This window comes from Catharus ustulatus, chromosome 15 (assembly GCF_009819885.2).
Source record: "Catharus ustulatus isolate bCatUst1 chromosome 15, bCatUst1.pri.v2, whole genome shotgun sequence".
Taxonomy (NCBI): Eukaryota; Metazoa; Chordata; class Aves; order Passeriformes; family Turdidae; genus Catharus; species Catharus ustulatus.
This window is the reverse complement of record NC_046235.1, coordinates 2,684,000-2,699,534: the sequence shown is the minus strand read 5'-3', so window position 1 is coordinate 2,699,534 and position 15,535 is coordinate 2,684,000. Positions and strand designations below refer to the sequence as shown.

The 15,535-nt window shown below is 50.1% G+C and overlaps 1 protein-coding gene across 1 annotated transcript; it reads right to left on the bottom strand.

The window, feature by feature from the left end:
- Positions 1–3,227: 3,227 nt before the first annotated feature.
- On the bottom strand, positions 3,228–15,447 carry LOC117003319 (histidine--tRNA ligase, cytoplasmic-like). Its single transcript, XM_033073178.1, has 13 exons — positions 15,338–15,447; positions 14,664–14,753; positions 12,908–13,027; positions 12,659–12,754; positions 11,836–11,961; positions 9,779–9,886; positions 8,040–8,138; positions 6,948–7,041; positions 6,684–6,811; positions 6,356–6,598; positions 4,559–4,675; positions 4,104–4,250; positions 3,228–3,499 (listed from the first exon to the last, which is right to left on the bottom strand). The coding sequence occupies exons 1-13, from the start codon at positions 15,413–15,415 to the stop codon at positions 3,440–3,442; spliced, it is 1,506 nt and encodes a 501-aa protein (XP_032929069.1). The 5' UTR covers positions 15,416–15,447; the 3' UTR covers positions 3,228–3,439.
- Positions 15,448–15,535: the final 88 nt, after the last annotated feature.

The window sequence follows — 15,535 nt, the reverse complement described above, 5'->3', positions numbered from 1 at the left end:
ATTGAGGATGAGGAAATCAATTCCCTGCCAGTTTGAAGCACACAACTCTGGAACACAAACAATTAATTTGAGGAACCAGTACTTCTCAAAGGAACTTAAAATCAGCAGCTAAAATGTTGAGTGTTAGTAAATGCTGCTCTTGGCTACATCTGATTTCTTGGAGAGAGTTCTGATGCTTCCCAGAACCAGCAGACAGCTTTAGCTGCCTCTTAGTGGAGGAATTAATCAGAACTTTGCAACTCTTTAACCACTGGATCACCAGCATTGGCTGCTTTCCTTTGCTAATTCACAGGATTCATTCTAGTGATGTGAAATGATATGAAGAGGTTCTAAGCATATTTTTGCTGCTTTAAACTAAAATCTAAATGACCTCCATTGCAGCAGTGCTGCTCTCTTTTTAATTAGTTCCACCACCTGATAGTAATGATGAGTAAAGACTTGAGGTATGTGCTAAAAAGCATCACAAGGAAATACGTAAACATTAAACTGTATAAATATGTGGGGGAAATGTTACATCAGCATCAAACTTCAACTACAGAAATATCTTTTGATTTAAGCCAGATAATAATTAGTGCCTGGTGTTACTATTTAATTTTTAATAATTTAATTTTCTACATTGAAGAATATGCAATATACTTATATTCAGCAGTTCATGAAGAGAGCTCCACTGGCTACTGTGAAGGTAAAAAACTTTATCACCTACATTTCCACAAGTTTAAGCATTTGCAAACAGTTACTCAGCCCACTCAGGCAACGTCTGAAATCACTGCACAGTTCCATATTTTGTGTTGCACTAGGTTTGTTCTTTTTTCTTTGGTTGCTACCAGAACCATCAAACAACAACAACAACAACAACAAAAAATCTGTGTTTGTTTTCATTTTAATGATAAAAATAGATGCTTCATTTACTAAAAATGTTCAATTCATATTTACTATCTGTGGTCCCAATTTTAACCCTGTTGAAAGCTTTTATTTCAACAGCCTGAGGCTGACATGCACAACTTTTAGAAAAGTGTAACTGCAAACAGAAATGAATGTCTAAAAATGTAATTAAACACTCCAAATGAAAAAGATCAGCAAAGGCAGTTTCCAATCCTCTTCTTTGCCCTTTATATCATGCAATCATTAAGGTTGAAAAATACCTCCAGAATCATCCAACCTGTGACCAATCACCACCTTGGCAACCAGACTGGAGCACTGAGTGCTGGGTCTGTTTTTTTGGTGCACAATTCCAGAGATGGTGATTTCAGCCCTGCCCGGGGCAGCCTGTTCCAGCCTTATCCATCCTTCCCATGAAAAAAAATCTTCCTGATATCCAACCTGAACCTCCACTGGTGCAGCTTGAAGCCATTTCCTCTTTTCCTGCTCCTTGTTCCCTGGGAGAAGAGACTGATCTCCACCCTCCTCTCAGGGAGCTGCAGACAGCAAGAAGGTTCCCCTGGGTCTCCTTTGCTCCAATCTGAGCCCCCCAGCTGCTCCTCAGAGGGCTGACACTGCAGACCCTTCCCCAGCTCCGTTCCTTTCTCTGGGCACGCAACAGCTGCTCCAAGTCTTTCTTTGAGAGGCTCAGAATTGGATGCGGCACCCGAGGTGTGGTCTCACCCAGGGCACAGAGGAAGTGACGGGTCCTGCTGGCGACACCACAGCAGGCACAGGATGCCCTTGGCCCTGACCCCTGGGCACACTCTGGCTCATATTCAGCCGCTGTGGGCCAGCACTCCCCAGGCCTGTTCCAACAGGGCAGCTTTGCAGCCGTGCTGCCCCCAGCCGTGTGCCGTGCCTTGCACCAATCCCTCGCATTGCCTCGTGTACCTTGTCCCTTCATTGATTATCCCTCCCCTTCCCTTTCTGCCTATTCTCGTTTTCCCGAGCCCTTCCCGGCCTCGCCCTCGCCTCAGCACCTCCGGCTCCCCCGCCCGCCCTCACAGAGCCCAAGCCCCGCCCGTCCGGGCCCCGCCCATCCGGACTCCGCCAATCCCGGCCCGCCTTTCTCCGCTCTGTCCAATCACAGTCGCTCTTTCAATCCCGCGCCGTCCCGCCAAGATTTGCCCGCTCAGTGGCGGCCCGGCCCCTCAGCCCGGCCCCGTCTCCCCGTTCGCCTGAGGCGCGGCTCCGGGACACAGCGGAGCCACGGCTGGTGCTTCTGGGGCCCGGGAAGGGCCGGTGGGGGCTCCCCGTTCAGGTCCCGGCAGGGAGATCTTCCCCCGAGGAAGGAGGGAACGAGGGGAGCGGGAGCGATCGACTCCCGGAGCGGCGGGAGCGGGCCGGGATTGGCTGGGCCGGGCATGCCCTCGGGCTGTGATTGGCTAGACGCGGCACGCCCTCGGGCTGTGATTGGCTGCGCCGGGCCGCGCTGTGCTGCCAGGGGCTATAAATAAGGTGCACAGGTGAGGGCGATGCCAGTGCGGCGGCGCGGACGCTACTGGAGGCGGGAGCTGCAGCGCCGCGCCCAAGGCCCCTCAAAGAGCCCATAGGTGCACAGCAGGGCTTGGCAAGGTACGGCCTTGCCAACCCCTTCCTTGCCTTAATTTTCCTCCCCTTACCTTATTCTGCCTCCTTGCTCTACCTTTTCCTAGTCCTTTCTTACCTTGCTTTCTCTGCCATGCTCCTGTCTTATCTTGCCCTTTTATGCACAGAAAAGATGTACAGTTTCTATATTATGTCTAACCCTTGTTTAGGGAGCCACAGGTTTAAAAACTGACGTGGTTTGTGGACATCAGGGAAAATGTGTGGCTCAGCAGCAAAAGGAGCTGGGGGCACCCCAAGCTACCCACAGGAGACTGGGGGGCCTGTCACACCTGTGACTGGGAGTCACTCATGGAGATCCACCCAGCTGTGGGGGCTTGGCTCTGCACCTGTCACAGGGGTTGGCAGCACCAGGGGTATCCAGAGGGAGCTGCTGCAGAAACATCAACAATGACCTTTAAAGAACAGCTCTGGCTCAACCAGGCAGGTGAGCAAATCCCTGCCCCAAGCAGCAAGCAGAGACAGGAGTCACAGCAGGGGACAGACAGATTTATTATGTATCTGGGAGCAGTGCCATTACATTTTGCTGGGGATAAGGTCACCCCCTGCAGCCAGAGCAGAGAGGTGGGGTGGGATGGTTATTCAAAGTGACGGGAACAAGAAGCTGCAGCCAAACCCCCGGGATCTGCTGCCAGGATGGGGCTCCATGGGCCACTGTGGCAGATGTGTGGCTGGCCTCTGACAGAGCCACTTCCACATCTTTCCAAAAACATTCTCAAGGGCCAGGGCAAGGCACAGGAGTCAGTGCAGCCTCTTGGCTCCCACTAGGGAAGGAAGGGCATAAGATAAGAATAAATACAGCTTTCAAAGTCACCTTGACAGCCCACCCACTGCTGCACAGCCTGGTGAAGGCATTTACAGAAGGAAATCTGGCAGCTGGAATCCAGCAGAGGAATAGATGTGCTCAAAGTGGTTAACACTGACTCGTTCGTATCCTGATCTCCTCCACCAGGCTCTCCCTGCGAACATTCACCTACACAGGGGGAGCAAAAAGTTGCTTTAATACAAATCCAGCAGCTTGACATGTCACCACATGGCCCTGTGTCTCAGGAGGTCACACCAAGGTGTCACCAGTCTCTTTACAGAGACTGAATGGGCTGCAGCAGCCACAGAGCTGAACCTGTAAGAGCAGGCATGCACCAGCAACCCCATTAAGTCCTTGGCTGCATAATGATTGGGAGGACAATGCTCTTCCCACACGAGGTGATCTATGTGACTTATGCACTGATTCCAGTGCTGCCTGTTTTGAGAAGCTGTCCTGAGGTAACAGGCACAGAGCAACCCTGCAGTTCAGGGCTAACTAAGTTCTGTTCAGTCTCACTCATTGCAAAGCGCCACTGAATCACCCCTCCATCATGCTCCAGGCTCCTGAACTGAGGGGTTCAAGGACACCATGGAATAGGAAACTCTCCAGAGCTACAGACAACAGCATTCCATGACCCCAGGAAGCTGCATGCAGCAAGGAACTGGCATATGGGGTGTTACAGAAGTTGCTGGAAACACCACTGGGTCTGGAGGTCTGGTGTGAGCTGGGCTGAAGGGCGACATAGCCAACCCCACCGTGCCACAGGCCGTACCTCCTCCCTGGTTGCCACAATCCGCAGCTTGACGACTCCATCTTTGAGCTCCTGCTCGCCCACAATGGCCACAAGAGGGATGCCTGTGTCCTCACAGTACTGCAGCTGATTCAGCAGCTTGGGGTTCTTCTTGTACAGCATCTCTGCCTGGGAGAAAGCCAGAGCACAGCACCATCACCAAACTGGGATGTTTACTGGACCCCTTCAACCTGGGCCAGTCTGTGATTGAGACAGGATGGACTCATGGAGAAGCCTGGGCACCAGGTTCAACAAGGTCTTACAGTTACAGGGCTAACCCAATCCTGCTGGAAAGCCCATGATTTGGGACACTGAGAAAAGAAAGGCTGCATTCAGGAAGGCAGTCTGCTCCCCACAACTCCTTCCCAAAGCCAAGCCAGATCTGGTCCATTCCTGGACAGAGAGCAGCTCTTGACTTTGCCATCACCCAGTCATACCTTGATTCCAGCATCCCACAATTCAGAGATGAGCTTCAGTCGCTCTTCAAGGAGCTTCTTTTGGGCAGAGGCCACCAGCACCTGTGTCTCTGTTGTCCTGACCTTTTCCTCAGAGGCCTAGAGTGGGGACAAGACCCAAAAGATGCCACAGACACCTGAGATTCTACCAGCAGGATGGGTCACCACTCAGCTCCATCAATCTAGCAGTGAAGAGGACTGGGCTCAGAGGGATCAAGAGCATTAACTCAGAGTCAGGGAGATCCCACAGATCCCATCTTAGAGCAGAATAAATTTTCCATAATGCATGCTTAACACAGCCTCCCAAATGTTTCTCCACACCCAAGGGCCTCCTAAATATCTGCTCCAAGCAGTCCAGAAGCAACACACCCAGGAGAAGGTGGACACAGGCAGCTGCCTGCTCTACAGCTGAGGTTCTAACTATGGGTTAAACAGCAGCAAGCTGAATGCTCCACCAGCCCCTGTGGCAGATGCTGGATACTCCATGTGGCATTTCCCTGCTGCCTTGAAGGGAGCAGCCTTTAAAAGGTCACCTGCAAAGGAACAAACCTGGCCAGGACTGGAGGTGATGGGGGAGGAATTCAGTTTCTATTTAGAAATTCCAGTTGTGTCTGGCTGCCAAGAGAGGACCAACACCAGATTTCTGGGGGAGGGGAACACATAGGCACATTTTGGGAGCTTACAAAAAGCTATTTAACACCCATTGATTGGGATGAAGAACTATACAACTTTGCGGAGGGGTGATAGGAAAAAGCTGTCTGGGAAACCCCTAGAGGCACAGCTGTTCCTGCCCTGGAACATGTGATCCCTGTCTGGTCTCTGCAGTACCATAGACAGGAAAATAAATGTATGAGGCTGCTGCCTCCCTGCAGGACAATGCTGCCTCACCAAGGAGGACGTGGGCTCACATGGATGCCTTACGTAGTGGGGAACACTAAGGTAGCTGCCCTTGCTGAGGATTAAAGCTGCAGCTGGAGAAGCCATGTCTGAGGGCTGTGGGAAGAAGGGTCTCATCTTCAGTGGGAGCCCCAGATACCACCAGGCCAGGTGAGAGAACTGGAGGTTAGACCCTGGTTCTGACTCCTGGTGCAGAGCACAGCAGAAGCCTGGCTGCCTTCTCCAAAGGCAGGGGCAAGGAACATCACTTCAGCATCTGCTGCAGTGGGGGATTAACCATGCTTAGCTGAGCATCGAAGGCACCTACTTGTTGGAACCCTGAAGCCTGGGAGTTTTGAACTTTCTGTGCTTTCTGGCACTGATCCCCAAAAAAACACTACTTTTGACTTGAGGCCTTGGAGAAGGCTTCCAAAACTGAGTGATGGAGTTGGGATCACTGGTGTGTAGTTTGGATAAAAGTGTGTAATATCACATGGTGAAGGGTTTGGAATTTAGGGTTTTAGAATATAGTAGTAGGTATGGGACAAGAAGGACATTCTAGTGCAGTGTCTTTTTCATCCTTCTTGCTCCTCCTTCTTCTTGGTTTTAAGTAGTAGTTTTTGGTTGGATGGAAAGTATCACAGTGTGGGTCATGGGTGTTTGGTCATTGGATCAAAAGTATAAATAATACAGATGTTAGCTTTTAATTGGACTGTTTGCCTTTAAAAGACCTTGTAACTAGCTAGATCCACTGATATTATTTTGCTTTTAGCTTGTTAACGAGAAGAGCTGTAAAACTCACTGTACTTAGATAAAACTAAGTCTGAACATCCTGTCTCTCATACTTCAATCCTGATTGACTGAGGGCAGAGGGGAAAAAAAAAGCTAGCCACTAATACCTACCTCCAATCTCTGTTCCAGGATGGAGAAGATGCGCTCGATCCCAATGCTGACCCCCACACAGGGCACCTTCCTGCCCTTGGGATCAAACATCCCCACCAGCCCGTCATAGCGGCCGCCTCCAGCCACGCTCCCAACGCTGACCGACTCCTCCACGTGCTCATTGTCCTGCTGCAGCAGCACAGCCTCAAAGATCACCCCTGTGTAATAGTCCAGGCCCCGTGCCAGGCTCAGGTCGAAGGAGATCTGCAGGGCACAAGGGTGGCCCCATCACCAGCTGCTCAGGGGGACCATGAGGGCAGCACCCCCTGCTGCCCCCACAGCTCCTCACCTTCTCTGTGATGCCAAACAGGGTCAGGTACTCAAAGAGCAGCTTCATGTCCCCCAGCCCTTCCTTGGCCAGCTTGTTCTGGGATAGCTTTGGGTCCTGGAGAAGCCGCTCGATCAGGTCCAGCCCACCTGTGGGGACCAGCCATGCCTCAGGTGTGCCAGGGCAGCAGCACCTGGCATGGGGCCCTGGGCAGCCAGGTGTGTGCCCTCCACCTTCCATCCCCAGCCCAGAACAAGGCCAAGGGCACGACCCCGTGGTGCTCACCATGGAGCTGCACATACTCCCCGATGCGATCGGCAGCCTCGGGAGAGAGCCCCTTCTCTCCCACCATCTCACTCCTCACTTCTTCCCACGGCATCTGTAGGGGAGAGAAGGGCATCAGCCACTGCACCAGGGACACAGGCTCTCCTCTGCATGGCAGAACTCCATCCTCATGGGATGGGTGCATGAGAGAAGCTGCAGCTCTCAGAGCACAGCCATGTCTGCATAACTCCATTTCTTGTATCTCTGCACAGCCTGTTTGTATCCCAGCCCCATAAAAATACTTTTAGTTTGGTTTCTGGTCAGATTCAAGTATAACCACCAAGTCTGAGAGCCATCTTGCTGCTGTGGTTTCCCTGGTTATGTACTTAGTCATAAACACCACCCAGGAAAGTGTTGCTGCTCATGGAATCACCTGGAAAGATGTGAGATACTGCTTAGGTAATGGAAAAAACCCAATGTAAGCATAATATGCTGCCATCTTCCCACTGACCTGGGGTCAAAGAGAACCAGAGTCTTGATCACATCTAGCTGCACTGAGATAAATCACAAGGAGGTGATCCCATCAGAAGGAAGCCCAATGCTCCCTTCCCATTGCTTTTCCACACATACACAGCCCAAAACCCCAAACTTTGGTCATGCCTCTGCAATGGTTCTCTGCTAACAGGTGAGACCTCCTCTAGTGTCCTTCATTTGACCATTTCATGATTCCTCCACAGGAAAAGGCAGTTCACCTTTCAACAAAGAACCATGACCACAAGCTGCTGTTTTTAACATGCCCTAATCTAATTTGGTGCAGGTTTTCATGAGCCTGGTCCATAAGCAGCAGCACCTTGAGCAGGTGAAGGTTTGGGACACTGAACCTCCTATGTGAAGAGCATTTTTCTCTTTCCACCTTTCCTTTTATCAGGACCTCATGGGATAGTGGATAACAAAACAAATTTCCTTTGTGAATGCTGTGCCCTGCATGTATCCCCTCCAGGGAAAGGTGGGAACAACTCCATGCTTATCAGCATTTTCCAGCCAATTCTCATGGACCATGGCTCATTCCCTGAGACTCCAGCAGCTGATGCAGCCTGGGGCTCCAGCCCATACCTTATCCAGTTTGTCCACACTGGAGCAGATGGTTCGGAATTTGCTGTCCGGGACCCCACAAACTGCGAACATCCCATCAAGGATGCGCCGGTCGTTGACCTGGGAGAAAGGGAGGAATTATCAGGAATTATCAACTCAAGCAGATGCTTCAGCAGGGTCCTGCTTCACTCCCTGTAGTTTTAAGCATGGAAGAGAACATAGCAGATGTCTGTCAAGGTTTTTTTGGGGTTTTTTTTGTAATTTCTGTTTCCCATTCCTGGGGAGCTGAGCTTCCCAGAGCAGACCAAACAGCACAACTGACATCTACCAAGCCTGGGCAGAGCCATCAAATTTCATTCTAGATCCACAGACACCCCCACTCAATAGAGAAAAAAAACCTCATCAGGGCCTATGAGTCCCCTCATGTGGACATGTAAAAACAGCTCAGGAACAGACCACAGCCAATGAGATAAATTGAGAGTATTACCCTACATTATCAGCATAAGATAAAGGGACATCTGATTATGTTAAATCCTCAAAGAGGATTTTTTTTAAATGATAGTATAGTGAATTCTGTAGCTTAATTATGCTCTGTAAGAGTATGTAATTGAGGCCAAAGACTCAGCTGGATTCAACATTTCCATGGGTAATGAGAATATCTACAATTAGTCAGAAATAAAGAACCTGTACAGGAATTTGGAATCCAGCATCTCCATGAAAGTGCCTTGTGGGAGACAAGAATAACCACAAGCAGGTTATTCTGTTGCTCCCTACTGCAGGAGGGTCTTCATCCTCAAAGCCCCACTTTTACCACTGCCCAAACACCCAGTTCCTTCATCTCACCCCAGACAGGTTCAAGGGGAAGTACCTGACCCCTGTCCCATGGGGCTGCAACAGGAACACAGCATCCAGCCTGCAGTGCCCAGGAATGGCCCAGCTCCAGGTCCCTCACAGATCCCACTGCCTTTCTGTGCATCCAGCACTCCTACCCATTGCTCTCCTGCTCCTGTGCACCCTTCCCATCCTGCCTCGCCTATAGATCTGAGCACCATTTGCTGCCATCCCAAGGGAACAGAGGTATCTGGAAGCAAACAGCAAGCTCAGCCTACAGTAGGGCACAACTCCTGGTCTAGGAAATGCTTCAGTTCCAAAACAGACTTGGTGGAAAGGCAGGATTCTGCAGTGAACACCACACACACTGAGCCAGATGCCTGCTAAGGAGATATCAGGAGCTGGGATAAGGGCAGCAATCCTGGAACAGAACCTGTTTTACTGCAGGTAGTGAATATGACAATCACTGCTTAGATAGATATTAGGAAGATATATTTTATTATTGGGGCAGTGAGGCCTTGGTACAGGTTGTCCAGAGAAGCTGTGAGTGCCCAATTCCTACAAGTATTCAGGACCAGGCTGGACAGGGCTTGGAGCAGCCTGGTCTAGTGGAAGGTGTCCCTGCCCATGGCAGGGTAATGGAACTGGATTATATTTAAGATCCCTGCCAACCCAGACCATTCTAGTTAGTTCTAGGCTAGTTCTGGAGAGAACACTATCAGCTGCAGCCTGAGGAAAACTCCTGTCATTCCCAGCTCAAGTGGAGATCCAATCTTTAGCACAAGGGGGAGCACATTTGCCTCCAGGAAGAGAGGAGGGATGAACTTCTGGGTAAGCCTTAGAGTGGGAACAGGTGCTACTCCTGTGTAAAACCACAGAACAGTGACCACTGCGTCCCACCATGGCACAGAGAACCCACCCAGTCTCACCTTGATGACAAAGTCCCCAAGCTGCAGGTCACTCAGGATCTCATGCACAATCTTCAGGCACTCAGCATCAGGAATCATTGGGTCAAACTGCCCAGCAATGTCAAAGTCCTGGGGGCAGAGGAAAAGGCAGTGAGCAGTTCAGCACCACAGCATGGTGCAGAAAAATAGCTTCAATATACAAGTGGTAACAGCAGTTTGTAAATAAACCCAACAGAACTGGGATGTGAGGGAGCACTATCCCTTACAGATGCAATCCAGAAGGGACAGGATGTGGGTAAGGACCTCTACCATGGAAGGCACCAGTGCTCTCTTGTCCACTGCATTTTAAAGTTTGTACACTGTGATCTGCTCCCCTGACCCAGCAGTTGGGTCTCTGAAACAGAGATCCTCAAAAAACAACAGAAAGGGGGAGCAGCAGTAAATACACAGAACAAAGGAATTAGAAAGGAAAGGAAAAAACTGCTTCTCATTTGCTAAATTTACTAACATATTTACTAAATGCCAAATGTTTTGCCTTGATTCTTAGAGTGCTTTTTTTAAAACACATGACATTCAAGTTAATGATTAGGGAGGACAAGAGAAGGAAAACCAGAGTTTCAAGTGCTAAGACAGAAAAAGGAATGAGGAACCCTGAATGGTCCCCACCAGAAATCACCAGAACTAGCACACAGAAAAACCAAAGCCCAACAACAAGATGCTTTAATAGGCTGGTCTCCCACAATTGGAAACAACATCAGTGTTCAGAGAGAAATAAAACACAGAAGCAACACGAGAGCCCTTGTTCTACTCCCAAATGCAAAGTCTTCAATTGAGATTTTAGGGACAAGAATAATTTTCATTATGTGGATATATTTCAATGGGGTTTCACTAAGCTCTCAAAATAAACTGGGGCATTGGGGGAGGAGATGGGATCATATAGTTTATTCCTGATTAGCTGAGTGCAAAAAGGGCTGATGCAATCCCTGGGAAAGTTAGGTGAGGAAGTACAGGAAGTGTACAGGAAGTCAGGAAAGTGATGATAACGCTGTAAATGGCACAGATTAAATCTCACTGAAAATAAAAACAAATGTTGGTGAATTGTATTGAGGAAAAGCTGCAGGAAAAGGTGCTAGGCTGAGAAAAGAATGAAAACATTTCCAAGGAGAGAAGGTGAAAAACATAGCAGAGCTTGATTTACATGGTTTAAAGAGAGGAAGATTTCTCTAAACATTTCCCAAATGTTTACCTGGGAAAGGGGAAGAATAAATACCAAGGGATCATACCTGCTGTTTTAATAGTTGAACTCTTTAAATGAGAGAAAGGAAACAATCAGATACACATAAGTTTAGCCTGGATATTAGAAGACCATTTGCAGCTATCTTAACAGTGAGATCTTGGAGTAGGAGATGAGACAGGAGGCAATGACCCCATATCATCTGAAATAGGAATCACCAAACCAAAGCTGGAAGGTATTCCCAGGGGTTGTATAACAAAGTAGGAATATTCTCAAACAAAAAAACTGTTTGCAATATGAGTCCCTGGGGAGTGTACCAGCAGAGCAGAGCAAAGCTGTTCCTTGGGGCTACTACAAGAAAGCCAGGAAGGAAATTACTTGTTACGTGTTCTACAATTTGGCCTCTGGGTTTTCCCGTCCTTTGAAGTTAAAATTGACTAAACATGGAAGGGAAGTAGCCTATGCTACTGCCTTGCCTGGTTTGTACGTCCTGCTAACACACCCAGAGCTGAACTGTTGCCAGATTTGGGATCAGAAGGAAATTCTTCACCACCACCCATCCAGCAAGCACTGTGGCATGGAGCAAGGAGCTGCCCTCCCATACAGAGCAAAGGAGGTGATACCTGGGGGCTTTATGACAAAGTTCCACACCAGCCAGCACCTTGTCACAGCTGGCACCCCCACTCTCCAGTGTTCTTCACACCCATAAGGACACACCAAGGAGATGAGTGGATCCTTCAGAGCTTTCCACACCCACAGAGAAGGGTCACACAGCTGTTATTTTGCCAGTGCTGCCCAGCCCCCAGCCTGTCCCAGCCGTGTCCCTGCCCACAGCCAGACTCACACACTGGTAGAACTCGCGGTAGCGGCCCCTGGTCATGGCTGGGTTGTCCCTCCTGTACACCTTGGCAATGTGGTAGCGCTTGATGTTGGTGATCTTGTTCATGGCCAGGTAGCGAGCAAAGGGCACCTGAGACAGAGAGTTAAGGATGGCAACAAGAAGGGATCATCCCCCCCAGTTATCAGTCACAGGCAGTGCTGGGTCCTCACTGTCTCCCTGGGGCAATGAACTGCCAAGGACAGCTGGACTTATCACAGCTCCCCAGGGTGGGACACATGCTGCCTGCAAGGCTTCAGACTTCTCCCAGCAGCACATCAGGCTGGATCTGTCTCATGCGGGCAGCAGCCTGCTCTGAGAACCCTTCTTGGGAGAAACCACACAGTACAGACCTTCTGTACTTCCATACACATGGGGCATGAAGCTGTGTCAGGGAGGGTCAGGCTGGGTATCAGGAAAAGGTTCTTCCCCCAGAGGGTCTTGGGCACGAGCATGGGCTCCCCAAGGAAGTGGCTGTGGCCTGACATAGCTCAAGGAGCATTTGGAAAACCCTCTCAGGCACTTGGCTGGAGTGTCCTGTGCAGGATAAGGAGCTGGACTCAAAGATCCTTGGGGTCACTTCCAACTTAGGGTATTCCATGATTCTAGACATTCCTTCACTGAACAGAAGCAATGCCGAGTAAATAACCGAGCAAGGGTTCTGCACCCACTGAACCACACTGCCTGCTCATGCTCTCCTTGTCAGTTTGGGGTCCTCCCTCCCCCTCAGGACAGCACTGCCCAAAAGGAGAACAGACAAGGCCTCTCAGCACCAGCTGTGGCAGGATACTGTCAGGTCATAGCGCAGGGACAGCAGCTCTCCTCCCTGATCTTTTAGATCATAGATGAGCTTCGAGTCTTCACCGTATTTCCCCATCAGTGTCTCCTACAACAAAACAACACACAAACAAACAGCACCTTCAGCGACAGGAGATCAGCCCTGGAGCACAGAGAAAACAAGGAGAGAAAGGGACAATGCCTAGGAACAGGAGAAGGAAATTCCTCCCCAGCTCAGCCAACCTGCTGTGTCCTCACCCACCTTCAGCTCGAACACCGGCGTGTCGATGACTTCGGCTCCGTGGCGCTTGAAGCATGAAATGATGGCTTTGAAGGCTCTCTCACGGATGGCCATTTCCTTGGGGCCAAAATCCCGTGTGCCCTGGCATGAGGGAAGAAAAGGAGCAAAGGACACTTTGGGTTAGAGGCATGAAATGAGAAATATGCCAGAAGCAATATGAAGAAGCTGCCACACTCCTAACAAAGTCAGACAGACCAGGTCCAGACACCAGATACTGGTAAACAGCACTAAAAACGTTGGAAAACAAAAGCTCAGACAGTGTCTGCCATGGTCTGCAGAGCAAAACATAAGTCAGGAGATTCACAGTACAGGAAACAAAGAAGATAAAACAGATCCAGCAGTCAGAGTTCAGTGCTTTCAAGCCTGACAGTGCAACCAGGACTTGTCCTCAGCTCTGATTCAGACCTATTAGACAGACCCCTGCCCAATGAGCCCAAAGGTGGAAACAGAGGACAGACATGCTCTGAAACTGTGGAACAACCATCAGCTCTGAATTTCCAAACAAAGAGAAAAAACATCTTTCAAAATGCAACACCTGTGAAATGTCTGTCTACAATTCACAGGGCCATGCACTCTTTCCGTTTCTCTGGTGTCAAGGATCACTGAATTATTTCAGTGGCCACCTTTATGCTCTCAGTAATGTATAAATCATTGTTAATTAGCTAGACCTCCAAATTCCACTTTATAAAACCAGTTAGGCAGGAGGAAGCACCCCCACTCACACATCACTCAGGTGGCCTTCAGCTGTCAATGAGAAGTCTGAGATGGGCTGGAAACTCAACTGAGTTTCTCTGGTGTTCAACAGGGCTGCAAAATCCCCTTCTCCACACTTTTAAACAGTGAAATACCCTTCCACTTTCCAGGCATCACACTGCCACTACATTCAACAAAACATAAAGTAAATGGACAAAGAGACATTTAAATATTTTGAATAAATTCTTCCCTGTGAGGTTGTCCAGAGAAGCTGTGGCTGCTCCATCCCTGGAAGTGTCTAAAACCAGGTTGGACGGGGCTTGGAGCAGTCTGGGACAGTGTAAGGTGTCCCTGCCCATGGCAGGGGGTGGAATTAGATAAGCTTTAAGGTCCTTTCAACCCAAACCATTCCATGTTTCTATGATTTCCTATGTGGCATCACCATAGCCTGGTTTGTTTGTGAACATACTCATAACTGTCCACACCATAGCATGGAAGTAGGTGGTTTCTGATCAGCTGCCAGTGATGAAACATCCAGGTTACAAAGTATTTCAGCAGAAATTGCATTATGGACACTATTCTCAGTGGCTGGGAGACTAAAAAACTACTTTTAAAGGAAGGTCCTTCCACAAGAGGACACAGAAATTGCAGCAGTTGGCCAGACCTGTTCAGTAAACTGGATTATTCAGCCCCTCAGAGTAAGGGCAGATATGAGCCCTCTCACAGTGGGCAGTAACAATAAAGCTTGATAAGAAGGGAATTTCCTGACCACTACAGCAGTGGTTGGAATGTCACAGAAACACCCAGAAGTCTCTAAGGTGGTGGGTCTCTGGGTTAAATGCTGCAGGATGTTTTCATTCCTCTCCCCCTTGCTGGTTAAAACCGAAAGTGGAAACAGAAATGCGAACAATGACAGGTGTGGCCATGCTGGACTTTTGCCCACAGATGTGAGGGGGGTGCTGGGTGTGTGATGGGGGGAGGAAATGCACACAGAGGGGCACAGGAGTGTGCTGTGGGGAGTTACCTTCGGGGTCTTGAGCACGAATTTCTGTTTCCCCTCATCTCCCCCCAGCTGTGCCTTCATCTCCAGCAGCTTTGTCACTTCCTTTGCAATCTGGGGATGGAGCAAGGAGGGAGCTGGGGATGAGACCACTCACTGCCTTCCCCAGTACCTTCAGCATTCCCAGTGCACCTGGACTCCACAACCTCAACACACCCACTATTCCCAGTTTCTCAGCAACCAGAGGACATTCCCTGACTATCCAGTACTTCTCATACAAGCACCCCTATTTCAGAAAGCAAACACCCCCACCATTCCCTGACTCCCACGACCTCCATCTCCATTCACAGCTATCTCCCCACTGCCATCTCCATGCACCAGCAGTTTCCAGCATCCCCCTCCCAGTCCTAACTCTCCCTTCAATCCAACACCGCTGTCACAACCACGAGTCTCTCCTGCACCCTCAGCCCTTCCCGACACCCCTCTTCCCAATGCCAGCCTCAGCCCAGTCACCTCTACACCAGTACTCCCAGTTCCGCCCAGCTGCTCTCCCAGCGCAGCCCCAGTGCCCTCAGCTCCCTCAGCCCCTCGTCCCCATCCCAACACGGCGCTCCACTCCTCATCCCCCGCCCGTCCCAGCGTGCCGCTCCCAGCCCTACTGCTGCTCCCCCATTCCGAGCGACACCGGAGCCCCGCACCTCGTCGGGATCGGCCTTGTCCTGTTTGAGCTTCCTCACGGTCTCCGCCTGGGCCCGCACCGCCGCCTCCTCCGCCATGGCGAGACCTCTCCCGCGCCGCGCATGCGCGACTCACGCACCGCCGCCGCGCACGCGCAGCGCGGCCACCGCGGGAAGGAGGAGCCGGAGGCCGCGGTTTGGGTTTATTTAAAGGGTTTA